This window comes from Anomaloglossus baeobatrachus, chromosome 10 (genome assembly GCF_048569485.1).
Source record: "Anomaloglossus baeobatrachus isolate aAnoBae1 chromosome 10, aAnoBae1.hap1, whole genome shotgun sequence".
Taxonomy (NCBI): Eukaryota; Metazoa; Chordata; class Amphibia; order Anura; family Aromobatidae; genus Anomaloglossus; species Anomaloglossus baeobatrachus.
Window position 1 is genome coordinate 42,407,398 of NC_134362.1, and position 15,961 is coordinate 42,423,358.

General features: G+C 42.6%; 1 protein-coding gene across 2 annotated transcripts in view; it reads left to right on the forward strand.

The window, feature by feature from the left end:
• LOC142254494 (cathepsin W-like) overlaps positions 1 to 15,961 on the forward strand; it is a 70,017-nt gene that overhangs the window by 15,773 nt on the left and 38,283 nt on the right. Inside the window, exons 4-8 of one of the 2 annotated variants that reach the window (XM_075325578.1) lie at positions 2,346 to 2,488; positions 9,057 to 9,150; positions 12,203 to 12,283; positions 13,676 to 13,792; positions 15,102 to 15,166. In XM_075325578.1, coding sequence (XP_075181693.1) covers positions 2,346 to 2,488; positions 9,057 to 9,150; positions 12,203 to 12,283; positions 13,676 to 13,792; positions 15,102 to 15,166 — 500 coding nt within the window. The remainder of the gene's footprint in view (positions 1 to 2,345; positions 2,489 to 9,056; positions 9,151 to 12,202; positions 12,284 to 13,675; positions 13,793 to 15,101; positions 15,167 to 15,961) is intronic. The other variant, XM_075325579.1, reaches the window with a different exon arrangement.

Consider the following 15,961-nt stretch of genomic DNA (forward strand, 5'->3'; position numbering starts at 1 on the left):
GATTGCAATGGTGGTCTAGCTTTATTGACAGCAGAATAAACAACAATAACTATCTCTGACAATGCAACTACGGCCCTTAAACTGGCAGCACAGTTTGCTATTAGAATGGCTTAGTAACAATGAGTTTCAGTGTGCAATGCAGTGGTGCTGCAAATATCTTTGCACCAGTGGGACAATAATGAAGTCCAACAGCCACTTTTAGGATGCCACTAAGTTTCCTCAGTGTTTGCTAGTATAATAGCTTAGTAAAAATGAGTTTGAGTGTGCAATGCAGAGGTGCTGCAAATAGCTTTGCACCAGTGGGATAATAATGAAGTCCAACAGCCACTTTTAGGATGCCACTAAGTTTCCTCAGTGTTTGCTAGTATAATGGCTTAGTAAAAATGAGCTTGAGTGTGCAAAGGGCAGGAGGGTACAGTGGCAGGGTTGTGGGTCTGTGTAGAGGAAAGGAAGCCTCACTTTATATCCCTCCTAAAGGGGAAATGCAGCGAGGAAGTCCCTGGCCTTAGCTACACAGACGCTCTTATCTGTAGCTGTTAAAATCTGTTTCCACGGACCTGACTGTCACCTATGGCTCTGAGCCTGATGTTATTAGCCCTTACAAGGGCTAAAAGTAACTTCTATCCCTATTCTGTATAGCGCTGTGTGTAGAGCGTACACAGCAGTATCGGAGACAGGAGCTACGCCAGCGGTGACTGACACCCAGACGCAGAAGGCAGATAATGGCGTCCTGACGGGCAGATACCCGTTTTTATAATGCAGGGACATGTGACATGGACATCCTATCACACATGCCGTTGCTTCTCTAGCTAAAAGTCCACTTAGCTGTGTGTGTCTGGGATTGGCTGACATGCTGGCCCGCCCCACTATACGCGCACGCTTAGGGAAGGAAGAACAGAAAAAAAAAAATGGCGATCACCATTATCCCAGCAGCAGTGATCTGAATGCGCAGTCCACGCACACTATACGCTGAAATTTTCATAACAGTGTGAGTCACAGAGTGACTTACACTATTACAGCGAAAAGCCAGCTAGTAATTACCTTGGCTTTTTGCTGCTAGAACCATTCTCGAACGTAACTAGAACTATCGAGCTTTAGCAAAAAGCTCGAGTTCTAGTTCGATCTAGAACAGCCCCCAAAATCACTCGAACCGCGAACTGGAGAACCACTAACCGCGCTCAACTCTAAAAACAAGCCCGGGCATGTCTGAGCCCATATGTTCAGCTTGCAACATGTTGATGCTGGTTTCATTAGCTCACTCTGAAACTTCTTTTCTTTGAAAGTTATATTTTTTTGACATTGTATATCTTGAATGCACTGATGTGAAATAATTAATGCCAATTTTGACATTGAATTTGGTTAAAACCCTAAGATAAAAAAAAAATTCCAAAAATTGAGAAAAATTTACTAAATTTGAAGAGAATTTTGCATTTTGGGGCAAATCCTGACGGCCAGGATTTTTTTCAAATTTTTTTTTGTTTTAAGCACATCAAAATACATGGAAATTAGATGAAAATAATCAAACCGCTTTTTAGTCATGCACCTGTGTGATCATTCTTAAAATGGCAAAAGGTCTTCTTTAATAATTATAATTAACCACTGTTACAGTACATGTCCATAGCGTTTCTTAAATGGAATGTGTCATCCTAAAACGACCTATTGTTTAAATTGGATTTTTATGTTAAACTAGCTGTACTACCCGGCTTCGCCCGCGATGTCGCTAGCGATCGCACCCGCCTCCGTCATTTGTGCGTCATGGGCAAATCGCTGCCCGTGGCGCACAATATCGCTTGAAAGTGTCACACATACTTACCTTCCTAGCAACGTCGCTGTGGGCGGCGAACAACCTCTTTTTGAAGGGGGAGGTTCGTGCGGCGTCACAGCGGCGTCACACAGCGGGCCACGAATAGAAGCAGAGGGGCGGAGAGCAGCCGCATTAACGACACGCCCACCTCATTGCCGGAGGACGCAGGAACGCTGTTGTTCGCCGTTCCCGGGGTGTCACACGTAGCAATGTGTGCTGCCTCAGGAACGATGAACAACCTGAGTCCTGCACCAGCAACGACATTTGGGAAATGAACAACGTGTCAACGATCAACGATTAGGTGAGTATTTTTGCTCGTTAGCGGTCGTTCGTAGGTGTCACATGCAACGACGTCGCTAACGATGCCGGATGTGCGTCACGAATTCAGTGACCCCAATGACATATCGTTAGCGATATCGCTGCGTGTAAAGCCCCCTTTAGGGTTATATCTTGTAATGTATACAGATTGTATTATGAATTCTGATGACAGATCTGCTTTAAGACTTTCCTGTTTTTACTAAAATTGTCTTTGTGTGTATAGATGAAGAGTTCACAAGAAATTTCTTGACTGATGTTGATGATGTTCCTCCAAATAATGTGAAACCACTGAAGGTGGAGGCTGCTCCAGTTAAAGGATCTTGTGACTGGCGCAAGGCAGGAGTCATTTCGCAGGCCAAAAGTCAGGTAAGATATAAATACAATCCTAACATTGCAGCACAAAAAGTCGAACAGTTCAGTGCACTTTCCTATTTACTGCTTTCCATCTGTCTCCTGTAACAAGAGCAGGGCAGAGATAGATTGAAAACAAATAGGTGGGAAGAACTGAACGTCTCAGCCACAACGAGGATTCACCAAGTTTTAACTTTTTTTGTTTTGACAGACTCTAACCCCTAGTACTGAAAAGATAGGATGTAGTATCATTTGCGTCTGTATGTGTGTAAGTCTGGTGTGCAGTCACTTCTCCTTATCAGGGAGTTTATTGCAGAGCTAAACTTTGTCTCATTACAAACACATTTGCAGCTGCAGTTGTCCTCTCATAGTGCTCACCTTCCATCTCACAGGCGGCCAGTCTGAGGTCAGAACTGTGAGAAGACAACTGCAAATGTGTTTGTAATGAGGCACAGTGTAGCTCGGCTGTACTGTGTGAGCTGTAGCCACTCACAACTCTGCAGTGAGATCAGGAGAGCAGACTGTCGGTCATTACATGTCTCACTCTGGTGACACCCACTTTTATTCAAATTAAGCTCCGTAGGCACATTGTCAGGGACACTTGTGTCCTCCCTATAGATCTTAACAGCTCATTTACATATTAAGAAAAATGTGGATTTCTCTATTAAAAAGTCATTGGATTGCAGATATGAAGGTATAATTTTAGTTAACTTTCTATGACCTACAGGCCCGTATAGATGACTTAGGAGGGTAGATCACACTGACAAATTCTCTTGAAACCCTCACCATGATAGGTGTCCACACCATGTTTGAAAAGTCTCTCTTCCTAATACTGATTGTGTGGCCAAGAAGATAAATATGTCTGAGAATGGTATCCAGAGATTGAAAGTGTCCGTGAACCACAGAATTCTGCATGAACCATACAGAGGTCCATGTCATTGCACTGGTTACTGGAGGCCATTCTTTTCCAATAGAGAATGTACAGAGATATTCCTCTCCGTGAAAACCTGTTACCATTACTTTGGACTATTTTTACTATCTGACATAGTTTTAATGAAAACTTCTGTTTATAGCTAAACAGTGTTTTTTTGCAGTTCCTTGCCCCATACCATTTGGACAGTGAACCACTGGCGAACACAGACAGAAAAGGGCCCCTGTGCAAGAACAGTAAATGGGCCCTTTTCAGTCCAATCACTCATCAAAATTCCCAACTCCACTTCCTTTGGAAGTAGAAATGGGCCCCCAACCCCTTGGGCCCCTGTGCAGCTGCACAGGTTGCACTAATGATATGTCCGCCCCTGCAGTGAACGCTGAATCCCTCCTAGCATAGGCACCTACAAACTTTCTTTTGAAGGTTTCAGAAAACGTTTTAGGACTAGGAACACATTTCAACAACCAGCTGACAGTACACCTGTATACAGTTTGGCAAACTGGAGAGCGAGACAACGTCCATCATCTATATATATATATATATATATATATATATATATATATATATATATAATAGAATCTGGCTCACACTTATATTAGGTGCCTCCGAGAAAAAGGGGTAAATATATAGAAAATCAGCTCGGGCACTCAAAAAATATGAACAAAGATGTTGATGCTTTTGATTTCAGTTTTTATTCATGCAAAGGTACGTAGAACATAATAATGACGTTTCGGCCATACAGTCAGGCCTTTATCAAATATATGATCCCTGAGAAAACAAAAAATATAACACCAGTAAGTACAAATAAAACATACAATGTTATTACACACATGTAAATCGACTCTTTACAGTGCATGAAACAGAAATTGAGAAGGGGCAAGTACTCGCTTTTGGGAAGTATCAAGATAGACCTAAGTATAAGTAGATACTCATCAATCATATAGAGGATGAGAACTCATTGCTCATGTGTAGGCCAAAGTACAAAGTTTGTAAAATACAATATTGTATCAATCATACATGCCAGAAAGAATATATGCGGTGGTAGAATGGTGAAAAAACGTTCACATGCGTTGGCATTGAACATTAGTAATCTACCTAAGGTAAAGAACAAAATCGTATGAGAAAAATATACATTCATTTCATATGCATGAGGAGAAACAGAGACCGAGAGGTGTTATATATAAAGACGGGGATATAAAGGGGATATAGGTATTCAAGTGAAATTACCTTCGTTATTTACAGGGTAAATCTCTCATGGACACAATGTTAATTTGAATGCTGTTACAAGTGGTCCACTGAATAGAAGAAAACAAAACGTATCACACTGGAACATCGACAGGTGGACAACCCTAACGAAATTACATAGCTCTTGTGACTCACCACATTATGTGTTGGTCAGAGAAGATCAATTTTTTTTACAATGAAAGGGTAAGACTCCAAGCCCTTGGAACTGTGGCATATAAAAGAATACACAGACATATAATCTATGTTCTAGCGGTGATTTTTTTCTGATAAATTAGGGGATATAACACCAACCTTATTTCACAATTAGAGTTCATATAGGGTGTAAAGACCCCAAGTACCCAACCCTCTGCTGGGGTCTGTGAAAAATATGAAAATAACCGCTTATAGGGCTAAGTGCATATAATGCAAGAAGCATGTGATACAAGGAAGCAAAGCCCCTAACGATTACCTGGATATGCAGTATGCAGTGGTGATTCCCATGGGGGAGAGGAGAATCTGTGCCGTGCAGAAGCCTGTGGGGTCCAGAGGTGCTGACTTGTGTATGGCAGTCGCCATTTAAACCTAGGCGGGCACGTGAGCAGGAGGTCCTGCTGGTGAAACGCACCGCCGCCCGTGGAACGGATCCGCGCGCATGCGCAGGGGGGCCCCCCGCAGGAGGAACCCCCAGCGCATGCTAGCCGGACAACCACAGGTGGCGTGAGTGGAGGGACCGGACGTCTTGCAGGTGGAACGCACCGCCGCCCGTGGAACGCAGTCGCGCGCATGCGCAGGGGAGCCCCCCGCAGGAGGAAACCCCCGCGCATGCGTACCGGCGAACCACAGGCGGCGTAAGTGAGTGGAGGGACCGGACGTCTTGCAGGTGGAACGCACCACCGCCTGTGGAACGCAGTCGCGCGCATGCGCAGGAGGGCCCCCCAAAGGAGGCACCCCCTGCACATGCGCGCCACCGAACCACAGATGGCGCAGGTGAGTGGAACGCATTGCCACCCGTGGAGCGCAAGCGCGCGCACGCACAGGAAGGCCCCGTGAGGGAAACCCCGCACGCACACGCGTCCGCGCCCCACAGACGGCACTAGTAGGTGAGAGGGGTGACTCAGTGCATGGCAGACGCGAGCGCGGGCACGGGGCCATTACAATCCCCGCGGCCGCGCGCGCATGCGCACACACCCTGGGCATTTGAGATAGGAGGAATCTGTGAATGCTGGTAACGTGATGGTGCAGTTCCGTGAAGACGTTATTGTGCCTTGAAGAGATAAGAAGACAGAAAATTAGACCCAGTATAGATTAACCATGATATTACTATATAGCTCTTTATAGAACATGCATAGCTTTTCATAGATGAATACCTATAGGTCCCCTGAGGACAAATACAATGCAATAATCAGTAACAGGTATTATATTAATAGGATACCTCGTATTCTCGATTCAGACCATTGGGCTCGAGAGTCTGTAAGGTGTATATCCAAAAGGCATCCCTTTCTTTTAGTCTTTGAATCCTATTGCCGCCCCTCCTATTTAATGGGACATGTTCAATCACTTGATAACGTAATTGTGAAACTGAATGACCTGCCTTCATAAAATGTGCTGGGACAGGCAAGAGATTGTATTTGCATCGGTTAGTAGATTTGTGCTTGCTTATCTGGTCTCGGATATGTTGGGTTATCTCCCCAACATATCCGAGACCACAAGGGCACTTTATGAGGTAAACCACATAGGACGAGTCACAGGTAAAAAAATCTTGCAAATGGAAAATCTTACCCGTGCGTGGATGAGAGAAAGAACTGCCCTTGGTCATGTTGGAGCATTGCGTGCAGTGTAAGCACGGAAAATTACCCTTACGTGCAGTATGTAGGGTAATTTGACGGAGCTCCTTCTGAACGTCCATCACCTGTCTTCTGTAATCCGTATCAGGATCTCTGCTGCTAGGGATGGATTACACTTACAGAAGAGGTCAAAAATGACCATTTTTTGTTCTAATTTTATTCTAACTGACCCTTGAGTAACCAGTTTGTTTTTTGATTGTTTGTTTGTTTGTTTTTTAAATCTACCATGTGGTTCCAGAAGTATGGAGTCTTTATTTAGTGTGAATTTTCGATGGTTTTATCAAAGAGGTGCTGCCTACAGGATCCTCAGGGGTGTGTCTTTAGGCTCCACTCCATTATTCTTAAATAAAAAGAACCATGTTTATGGAACCAGATGGGAGAATATAAAAAAACAAAACAGAAAACCCAGAGTATTCACTGGAGCAGCGTAAATAACATGAAAGAAAGAACTGGCCATTGTATGACCGGGTGACATGTCCTCTTCAAGAACTTGACAACAGAAAATTATTTATTTTAGAGGAAAGGCAACACAATATTTGATCAAAGTGATTTGCAAGTTGTCCATTTAATACTTTATCTATCAAATAAGATCAAAAGTTTATAAAGTACAGACTATTTAAAATATTAAGGATTTATTTTAGGGGTTAGATCAATAATTAGATGTTGAGCTTTGTTTTTACTTTAAATGTATTAATTCTGGTGGGTTTTTTATGTTAATTTGTTTCTGGTCGGTTCTACTAGAGACTTAAGGGTGCTTTGCACGCTGCGACATCGCTAACGATATATCGTCGGGGTCACGGTGTTTGTGACGCACATCCGGCGTCGTTAGCGACATCACAGCGTGTGACAGCTAGGAGCGACCTTAAACAATCGCAAAAGAGTTAAAAATCGTTGGTCTGTGACACGTCGTTCATTTACCAAAAATCGTTCTCTGGTCAGTAGTGAGGTTGTTCGTCGTTCCTGCGGCACCACACATCACTATGTGTGACACCGCAGGAACGACAAACATCTCCTTACCTGCGTCCACCGGCAATGCAGAAGAAAGGAGATGGGCAGAATGTTCTGGACGCTCATTTCCGCCCCTCCTCTGCTATTGGGCGGCCGCTTAGTGACGCCGCAGTGACGTCGCTATGACGCCGAACGCACCTCCCCCTTGAAGGAGGGATTGTTCGGCGGTCACAGCGACGTCGCTGAAAAGGTATGTGCGTGTGATGCTGCTGTAGCGATAATGTTCGTTACGGCAGCGATCACCAAATGTCGCACGATTGACGGGGGCGGGTGCTATCGCTCGCAACATTGCTAGAAATTGCTAGCGATGTTGCAGCGTGTAAAGCACCCTTTATACTTTACATTTTTGTGTTATTTTATGTACAGGCAGATGATGAGGGAAATCTCAACTATTACGATTGAACAATAGTACTCACATAATGTCAAGTTGGCAACCCTGCACTTTTTATTTCTTCTGGACAGATTATCAAAAAATAACAGACAGACAATAGTTCTTATCACCACACTGTAAAACCATAATAAAATCATTGATTATAATGGATTTATGTGTACAGTCTATAATGCTGATATGAAGACATGAGCTGCATTTATTGTAAACTGTAAAATAACAATAATTATAGTCAAAATAATGTGTATAAGTTTATTCAGGGTCAAAAAATTCACGGACACCTTGAAAAAAAATGTATGGGCCAGTGTTTTGCCAAGTATTTAAAGGCGTCGGATATGGCTTTAAAGAAGGCATTTAATGTTATTATAATGATTCAATGATTATAGAAAATAGGCAATAGTGTGATATTGCGTACACTTTTGCATAATATAAATCACAAAGGTAAAGTACTTACATTGCACACTACATAGAAAAACTTCAACCGGAGTAACACACATCATCTGTCCGGGAACATCAGCTGTGAGAAGTAAAAACTGCAAAGACAGAGAAACTCCTGGGATCCACACTGTGGCATCACGGGTGTCCCCTTTTAGTTCACAGGTTAACAGGCTACTGACTTCGCTGAAATCTTCACCAGTTTATATCTCACTCAAAAACAAATGTTCGCGTAACCAAGTGTTACATAAAGTCTAACAGGTTCTATTTTTCCAATATAGTATCCCTCTTCTGAGTGGCCAACTCTTTAGATGTCAATCTACACCGGACAAATACGTCACCGAATGAGACATGCCATAGGCTCCTGGTACCAAATGTTTTACCATACAATAAACATGTACATTCTCACTAAACATTGATAAAAAAAGCCATGTGGTACTGGGTGATACTATAAACATGTACTTTCTCACTAAACATTGATATAAGAGCTAGGACTCCAGGTGTTTGGGAAAATTACAGAAAAACAAGCTGATATAAACTAAACTGTTACTGTCTAATATCTTAAAGCGTTCCTTAAAGACAGACTGCCAATATGGATTCCTGATGGCCACTAACATCTTAGAAATACAACCGGCCTATTTCTACAGACTTCCTGGAATTTCTGGATGGTTGGCAACCCAGATAACGTGTAATATAGCACATATAATAGAGCACATTGTGCAAATAACACTGTGCTTTACATTTATTCTCCAGGGCAAATGTGGTTCCTGTTGGGCTTTTGCTGCTGTTGGAAATATTGAGGCACAGTGGGCAATCCTTGGACATTCAGTAAACTTATCAGTTCAGCGTAAGTAACTTCCCTTCCTTGCGACAACGCTCCTGTCTTTCCTATACCGCTACACATAAAAGACTGTGAAGTCAAGGTTTAGATTTATCACTGTTGCAAACATATTGGAAGCAGCGGAATTGAATGATCTGATGAGAAGGGGATAACAGGAGACCAGGGCTCCTAGACTGGCCCTCAGGCAAGGGGGGCCTTAGGTGTCAATGGACCCAGAGATATGTCTGATGGTGATGATGTCTGTGCCGCCTTCCTACCCATGCTCCTGACCAGCCCTTACCTACTACTACCGCGGGGGGAAGGAGGAGCCGGTACAGGAGCGTGTAAACACCACCAGTGACAGCCAAACATTGTAAACCAAAACTCCATCACACAGCACGCTCACACGGAGTAATCAGACAACAAGTGATAAGGCAGAAAACTAAAGCAGGGAGGAAATAACCAGATGACATGAGGAATTCCACTGCACACCAAGCAACACACAGAAAGCTATAGTCGGCATAGGAAGACAAATTCACTTCAATTTATAAAATGGAGTTCCTGTGATAGGTCTCCTTCAGCATGTGATCAAAAAAGTAACCAGCAGGCTAGCAGAAACTAACTCCTGCTAGTTCGATCACTAATGAGCACACAGCTGGTCAATGCCCGAGAGAAACTGGTGTCAGAATGTGAGGTCTGAATAGTGTCTAATGCCGCCATGGCACTCAGTGAGTTTAGAGCAAAACACTATTTGACAAAAAGGAAAAGGGATGGCAACTATACATATGAAATTCTCAGTCCCAAGGTAAAGAGATTCTTAAAAAGAAAATTTGAATTAGTCCCTTGTCCCAATAGAAAGATGAAGAAATTAAAAATAAGCCTATTTAATATTGCTGCATTTCACAAAAAGTCAGATATATCAAAATAAAAATGTAGAAGGCAAAAAATAAAAATCAAAGTGCCAGAATTGATGTTTGTTTGGTTGCAGCATCTTCCACACAAAAAAAGCAATCAAAACATTGCATGTATCTGAAAATGATACCAATGAAAACAACAACTCGACACGCAAAAAAACACAAATCTTCATACAGGTCCAATGATGGGAAAAGAAAAAGATCTCAGGAAATATCACAAACCATATCAATGCTTTACAAAGTTCTGAATTCTTTTAACAACTAAAAAAGTGATAATAAAAAAACAATATTAGTTTAATCATTTTGACCTGGAGAATGACAATGCCAGGTCATTTTTACCGCACCTGAAATGTTGTGAAAACCAAATACCTTCATGGAATTGAGTGTTTTTCAGCATTTCAGGGCATTTGGAATTTTTATCCGATTTTTAAATACCGTACATTTTATTAAAAACAAAATACATGTTTAACAATTCCTCCAACAAAAACAATAGCCTTCAAATGACTATTTTAATAAATGGAAAAAGGGTGTAAAAAGGAAACAAAATCAGGAACTGGCTGCAGCATGATTGAAAATAAAAATGGTATAAAAACAAAAAAGGCAATTTTTACCCCCCAAATTTTTTTTAAAAATGTACAATAATTTATATATACCCAAAATGTTACAAAAAAGTAAACAAACAAGCACCCTTATGGTTACATCAAAAGAAAAATGGTGAAACTTACCGTATAGTTCTCTTAGTTTTCTTCTATAACACATGGTTGCATTACTTAAACTACCGTATATAAATTTGGTATTCAAGTAAATTTGGCAGGAGAATCTCCACCTGAGCCAGGAGAGATCAACGCAGTGCGGAACAGGCAGGTAGTGAGCAACTACCCGCAGGTAAGTTCTTACCTTCATTGGATAAAAAAAATATCAAAGTCCCGATTAACACTTAATATAACCCACATTGTTCTACATAAAACCTTATTTACAGCTGATTTGATGACAGATAAAGTTAAGGGTGCTTTACACGCTGCGACATCGCTAGCGATTGCTAGCAATGTTGCGAGCGATAGAACCCGCCCCCATCGGTGGTGTGATATGTGGTGATCGCTGCCGTAGCGAACATTATCGCTACAGCAGTGTCACACGCACATACCTGTTCTGCGATGTCGCTGTTGCTGCCGAACAATCCCTCCTTCAAGGGGGAGGTGCGTTTGGCGTCACAGCGACATCACAAAACGGCCGTCCAATAGAAGAGGAGGGGAGGAGATGAGTGGCCGGAACATCCCGCCCACATCCTTCCTTCCGCATTGCCGGTGGAAGCAAGTAAGGAGATGTTCGTCGCTCCTGCGGTGTCACACATAGCGATGTGTGGTGCCGCAGGAACGACGAACAACCTGTGGCATGCACCATCACCGATATTTGGTAAAGGAGCAACGTGTCAACGATCAACGATTTTTTCCGTTTTTGCGATCGTTGATTGTCGCTCCTACCTGTCACACGCTGCGATGTCGCTAACTACGCCGGATATGCATCACGAACGCCGTGACCCCGACGATATATCGTTAGCAATGTCGCAGCGTGTAAAGCACCCTTTATAGCTCTTCTAATGTGTTGATGTAAAAAAAAAAATCACTTTCACCAGTTTTTTTGCACTATAAGCTGTGGCCACCACCACTGGGCTCTTATATACAGCATTCTAACATGCTGTATATAAGAGCCCAGGCCGCTGGGTATAACAAAAACGCGTCTATGTCATGCACACACGCCGGCATTGAGGTCCTGTGCAGGCGCACTTTGCTCAAGGCAGATCAAAGTGCGCCTCTGCAGGACCGGCTTCAGAATAAGGAAGACCAAGATGGCCGAAAGGGGAGGCGCCGGTCCCGGAGAACGGCGCCACCCATCCGACTGTTGTGCACCGGAGCGACCTTCTAGGTGAGTATTATAAAGTGTTTTTTATGTTATACAGCACAGCCTGGGCTCTTATATACAGCATGTTAGAATACTGTATATAAAAGCCCGGTGGTGGTGGCTGCAGCTTATAGTGCAAAAAACTGGTGACAGGTTCCCTTTAAACCTTTATATTTCTGCCGTCATGCTGAATGTCTTCTTTGTAATTTTCCTCGTCGTAACGTTACTTCTGCATTCACATTTTCTTACTTATTTTTTTCTTACAGAGCTTGTGGATTGTGGTCCTTCTAAAAATGGCTGTAAAGGAGGGAAAGTTGAGGAGGCGTTTAAGTGGCTCATAAAACAAAGTAAGTTACCTTTTGTTTCCTGTAAAGAAATGCAAAATGTGTCCAGAGGTGGGATGGTTCAGTCATTACTGGGTTTAGAACGGTGTATACTGGGCCTATTATTTTGGATGGAGGCAGGTGATGTCTGTTCAACAGACTGTTACTAAAGAGTTCTAGTTGGTGAGTAAGTAGATAAATTTGGGGGAGCAACATAGGACCGAGGCGATGACAGGACTTGCCAGATAGCACGTGGTTCAGTAAAGTAGGGTGAGCAGGATGGCAGGTAGACAAGCGGAGAAGGATAAACCAGAAGACACAGAGCAAGAGAAATGGATATACAAGGAAACTGGTTACTTACACACTGTTGGAGCAGGGTTGTAGTGTGAACAGCTTCAGAGTTCATTATTCTTGCAGCAAACAAATGGTTAACCACAGATCTGAGCCAGAAAGCAAATGCAGATGTATGATAAGCAAGCAGGAATCTGCTGAAGAGATGATTCACCAGATGTGAGCAATTGACGGAGAGGCAAATTCTAGAAATACATATGGCCACTGAATGCAAAGCTCACTCAATACTCGGAAAGGAAATAGTCGAAATTGAAAGCTTTAAACAATGATGTAGAATGAGTTTTCTAGTTTACTTGGAAAACCCGGCAGCAATGATAGAAAAGGAGCAGATACCGGTGCTGGTGCCAGGACAGTAACAGTAAAAAAATGTGATTTTCATGGAACAGAGCTAATTAGTGTCCATCCCATTGTATATCACAGATAAGGTCACTGAATGGAACGCTAAAATGAAACATAAACTAAACATATTTTGGTGATCTTCCCAGCTTTGTGTGTTTTTGTTTTCTAAAGGAGCTGTCTCCTATGAAACATTTATGGCATAGTGACAGGATAACACACAAATGCTAATAGACGTGACCCACAGTTATCTCAAACCTTTTTGTGGCCTCTTTACACACTCTCAGGCCGGAGTCACACTTGCGAGTGACTCACATCACATCACCCGGCACATCCGCACACCCTCCTGACAAGAGTGGTTCAGCTGCATGTATTTCTATACAGCTGACTGGTTGCTGTTAGGAGAGTGTGTGGTCGTGCCGGGTGATGCAATGCGAATCACTCGCAAGTGTGACTCCGGCCTCAATAACAGAAATGGGGCAAAGCAGGCGCAGCGCTCTTCATTCTTTCTAAGGGAGCTCTGAAAATCACATCACAAATGGAAAAGCCACAAATGTCCCAGCCGGTAACACTCTTTAATCGAAACGCCATGCAGATGGATTCTTAGTAATGTCTGAAATATATTGGCTCTGTTGTGTTACAAAAATAATAATTTATTCATTTATTTAAAAAAAAACAAAAAAAAAACTTATAAAAATTATTAATATATTCTACATTTTTTCTCTACAGATGGTTTGGTGTCTGAAAAAGTTTACCCATACAAAGCAGAAGTACAAAAATGTAAAAAGATCAATTCTGTTAAAACTACCATTAAAGACTATATATCGCTCCCCAAAAATGAAGAAGGTAAAAAACATAATATTTGTGTAAATATACGTTTTGTTTACGTGGATGATTTTACTGCAAAGAATTTCAGCGAATGTTGCTGTACATTGTATACTGTTGTACTCTTAGCAAAGCTTGAATATTTCCCTGTGACGCTCAACCGACGGGGGCGGGTGCTTTCACCAGCGACATCGTTAGCGATGTCGCTGCGTGTAAAGCAGCCTATAGTTTTGAGTGACAACCCACTTTATCTGCCGGTTGTCGTCTTATAGGGCATATAAAAAAAATGGGCACAAAAACTCTGTTTATGCTCGAGTATATATGGTACTCTGCCTCTCAGATCTCGCACATGCGTGCCTGCGCCGCTTCACTGCAGTCCTCAGGAGTTAGATCTGAGAGGCAGAGTACCATATATACTCGAGTATAAGCAGAGTTTTTCAGCCCATTTTGTATGCAGAAAACGCCCCCCTCAGCTTATACTTGGGTGAGGTTCTTAAGAAAATATATTCTCACCTGTCCTCCGTTCCCATGGTGTCCTCAGCTGCTTCTTGCACACCACAGGAACATAGACACCTCCAAGATAGTGTCCGATGCACGGTGCTGCTGTCTGCTCTCAAGGCTTTACTGCAGTTGAATGCTTAATAGCGGCTGCACAAAGCATTCAACAGGAGTAAAGCGCTGACAGCAGCGGCGGCTCCGTGCATTGGACGTGATCATGGGCGGATCTATTTGTCTGCGGTCCGCAAGAAGCACCTCTTGATGATCACGTCCGGTGCACAGAGCCACTACTGCGGTCAGCACTTTACTGCAGTTGAATGCTTTGCGGCACTACCATGCTCGGGTGCTTGGATACTCGAAACGAGCAGGTTGGACAAGTACCGAGCATAATGGAACTCAATGGGAAACGAGCATTTTTCCGGAATATCTTCTTTGTCTTTGGACATCTTTACTGTCCACCAGTATCAAGTAGGCCTTTGCGTTTGACACCCAAAGCCTACTTTTGGGCAACACCTTGGATGCTTAATCACAACATCACAATGTGCATAACCAAAGACAGAGACTCAGACAAAGCCGCAGGCAGACGTCAGAAGTCTACAGGGCATCAAAACAGTGAAGATGCCCAAAGAGCATGATGCATGGTGGTGGAAAGAAGAGACCGGACAGAGCAGAGGACGGGACAAATTTATCATTATAGATAGGGAACTAAAATATTATGGTTGGCATGAAGGGAAATACAGTGTAGCACAGTTAAAGCAATAAGAGCAAACAATTAAATTACTATATTCATAAATGCATATATAATTCTATATTGATTTTGTTTTATTCTAAGTCATGGCCCATTTTGTAAAGGTCAATGGAACAGTTGTTGTGCGTATAAACAGTACAGGTCTGAAGGTAAGCAGATGATTGACTCTTTGTTTAAAAAAAATAGTCTCAAAAGTGTACGCATATATATATATATATATATATATATATTGTGAGGTAGCGGCGTTGCTTGGGCAAAAACATGAGGCAGCAGCGTGTTCACACCAACAGTCTATTTATTGTTGCAGCATAAATAGATCCAATTTCCCACAATCAAAGTCTCTTTCAGATGACAGCCGGTGCATATAGACAAGTCCTTGGTATAAAAAGTCTTGTTACCTTAGGACCCCGTTAACCGCAGGGGTCTTGTTAAGGTTCTCCTAGGCTCACACTCTTGGCCTGTGTTCACTCCACACAGAGCCAGCTCCGCTCACACAGCATGTGTAGCTTCATCAAGCCTGGCTCTCAACTGAGACACACCCTGATGTGCTCTGCCAGATTTAAACTAAAATGCTGGACATGAGGATTGCTACAAAACCTGGACTGGGAGGAGGGATCTGTCTCCCTGTTACCCTTTGTGCTATACTCCCTGTAATAGCTATAGCAAACTCAGAGGGTTTCCAGACACATTCTGGGGGACACATAGCAGTCTTCAAATATTACCCCTGTCACTGCCTCACAATATTATATATATATATATATGTATATATATATATATATATATATATATATATATATATATATATATATATATACATACACACACTGTATATGTGGCGCCCTGGACAAGCCAGGTCGTCACAGAACTACACCAACACACCCAACACCCCCGGTCAGGCACACCTAAGTCAAACAAAAACCCTTGTTGCCTCCCTCCAGGGGCTG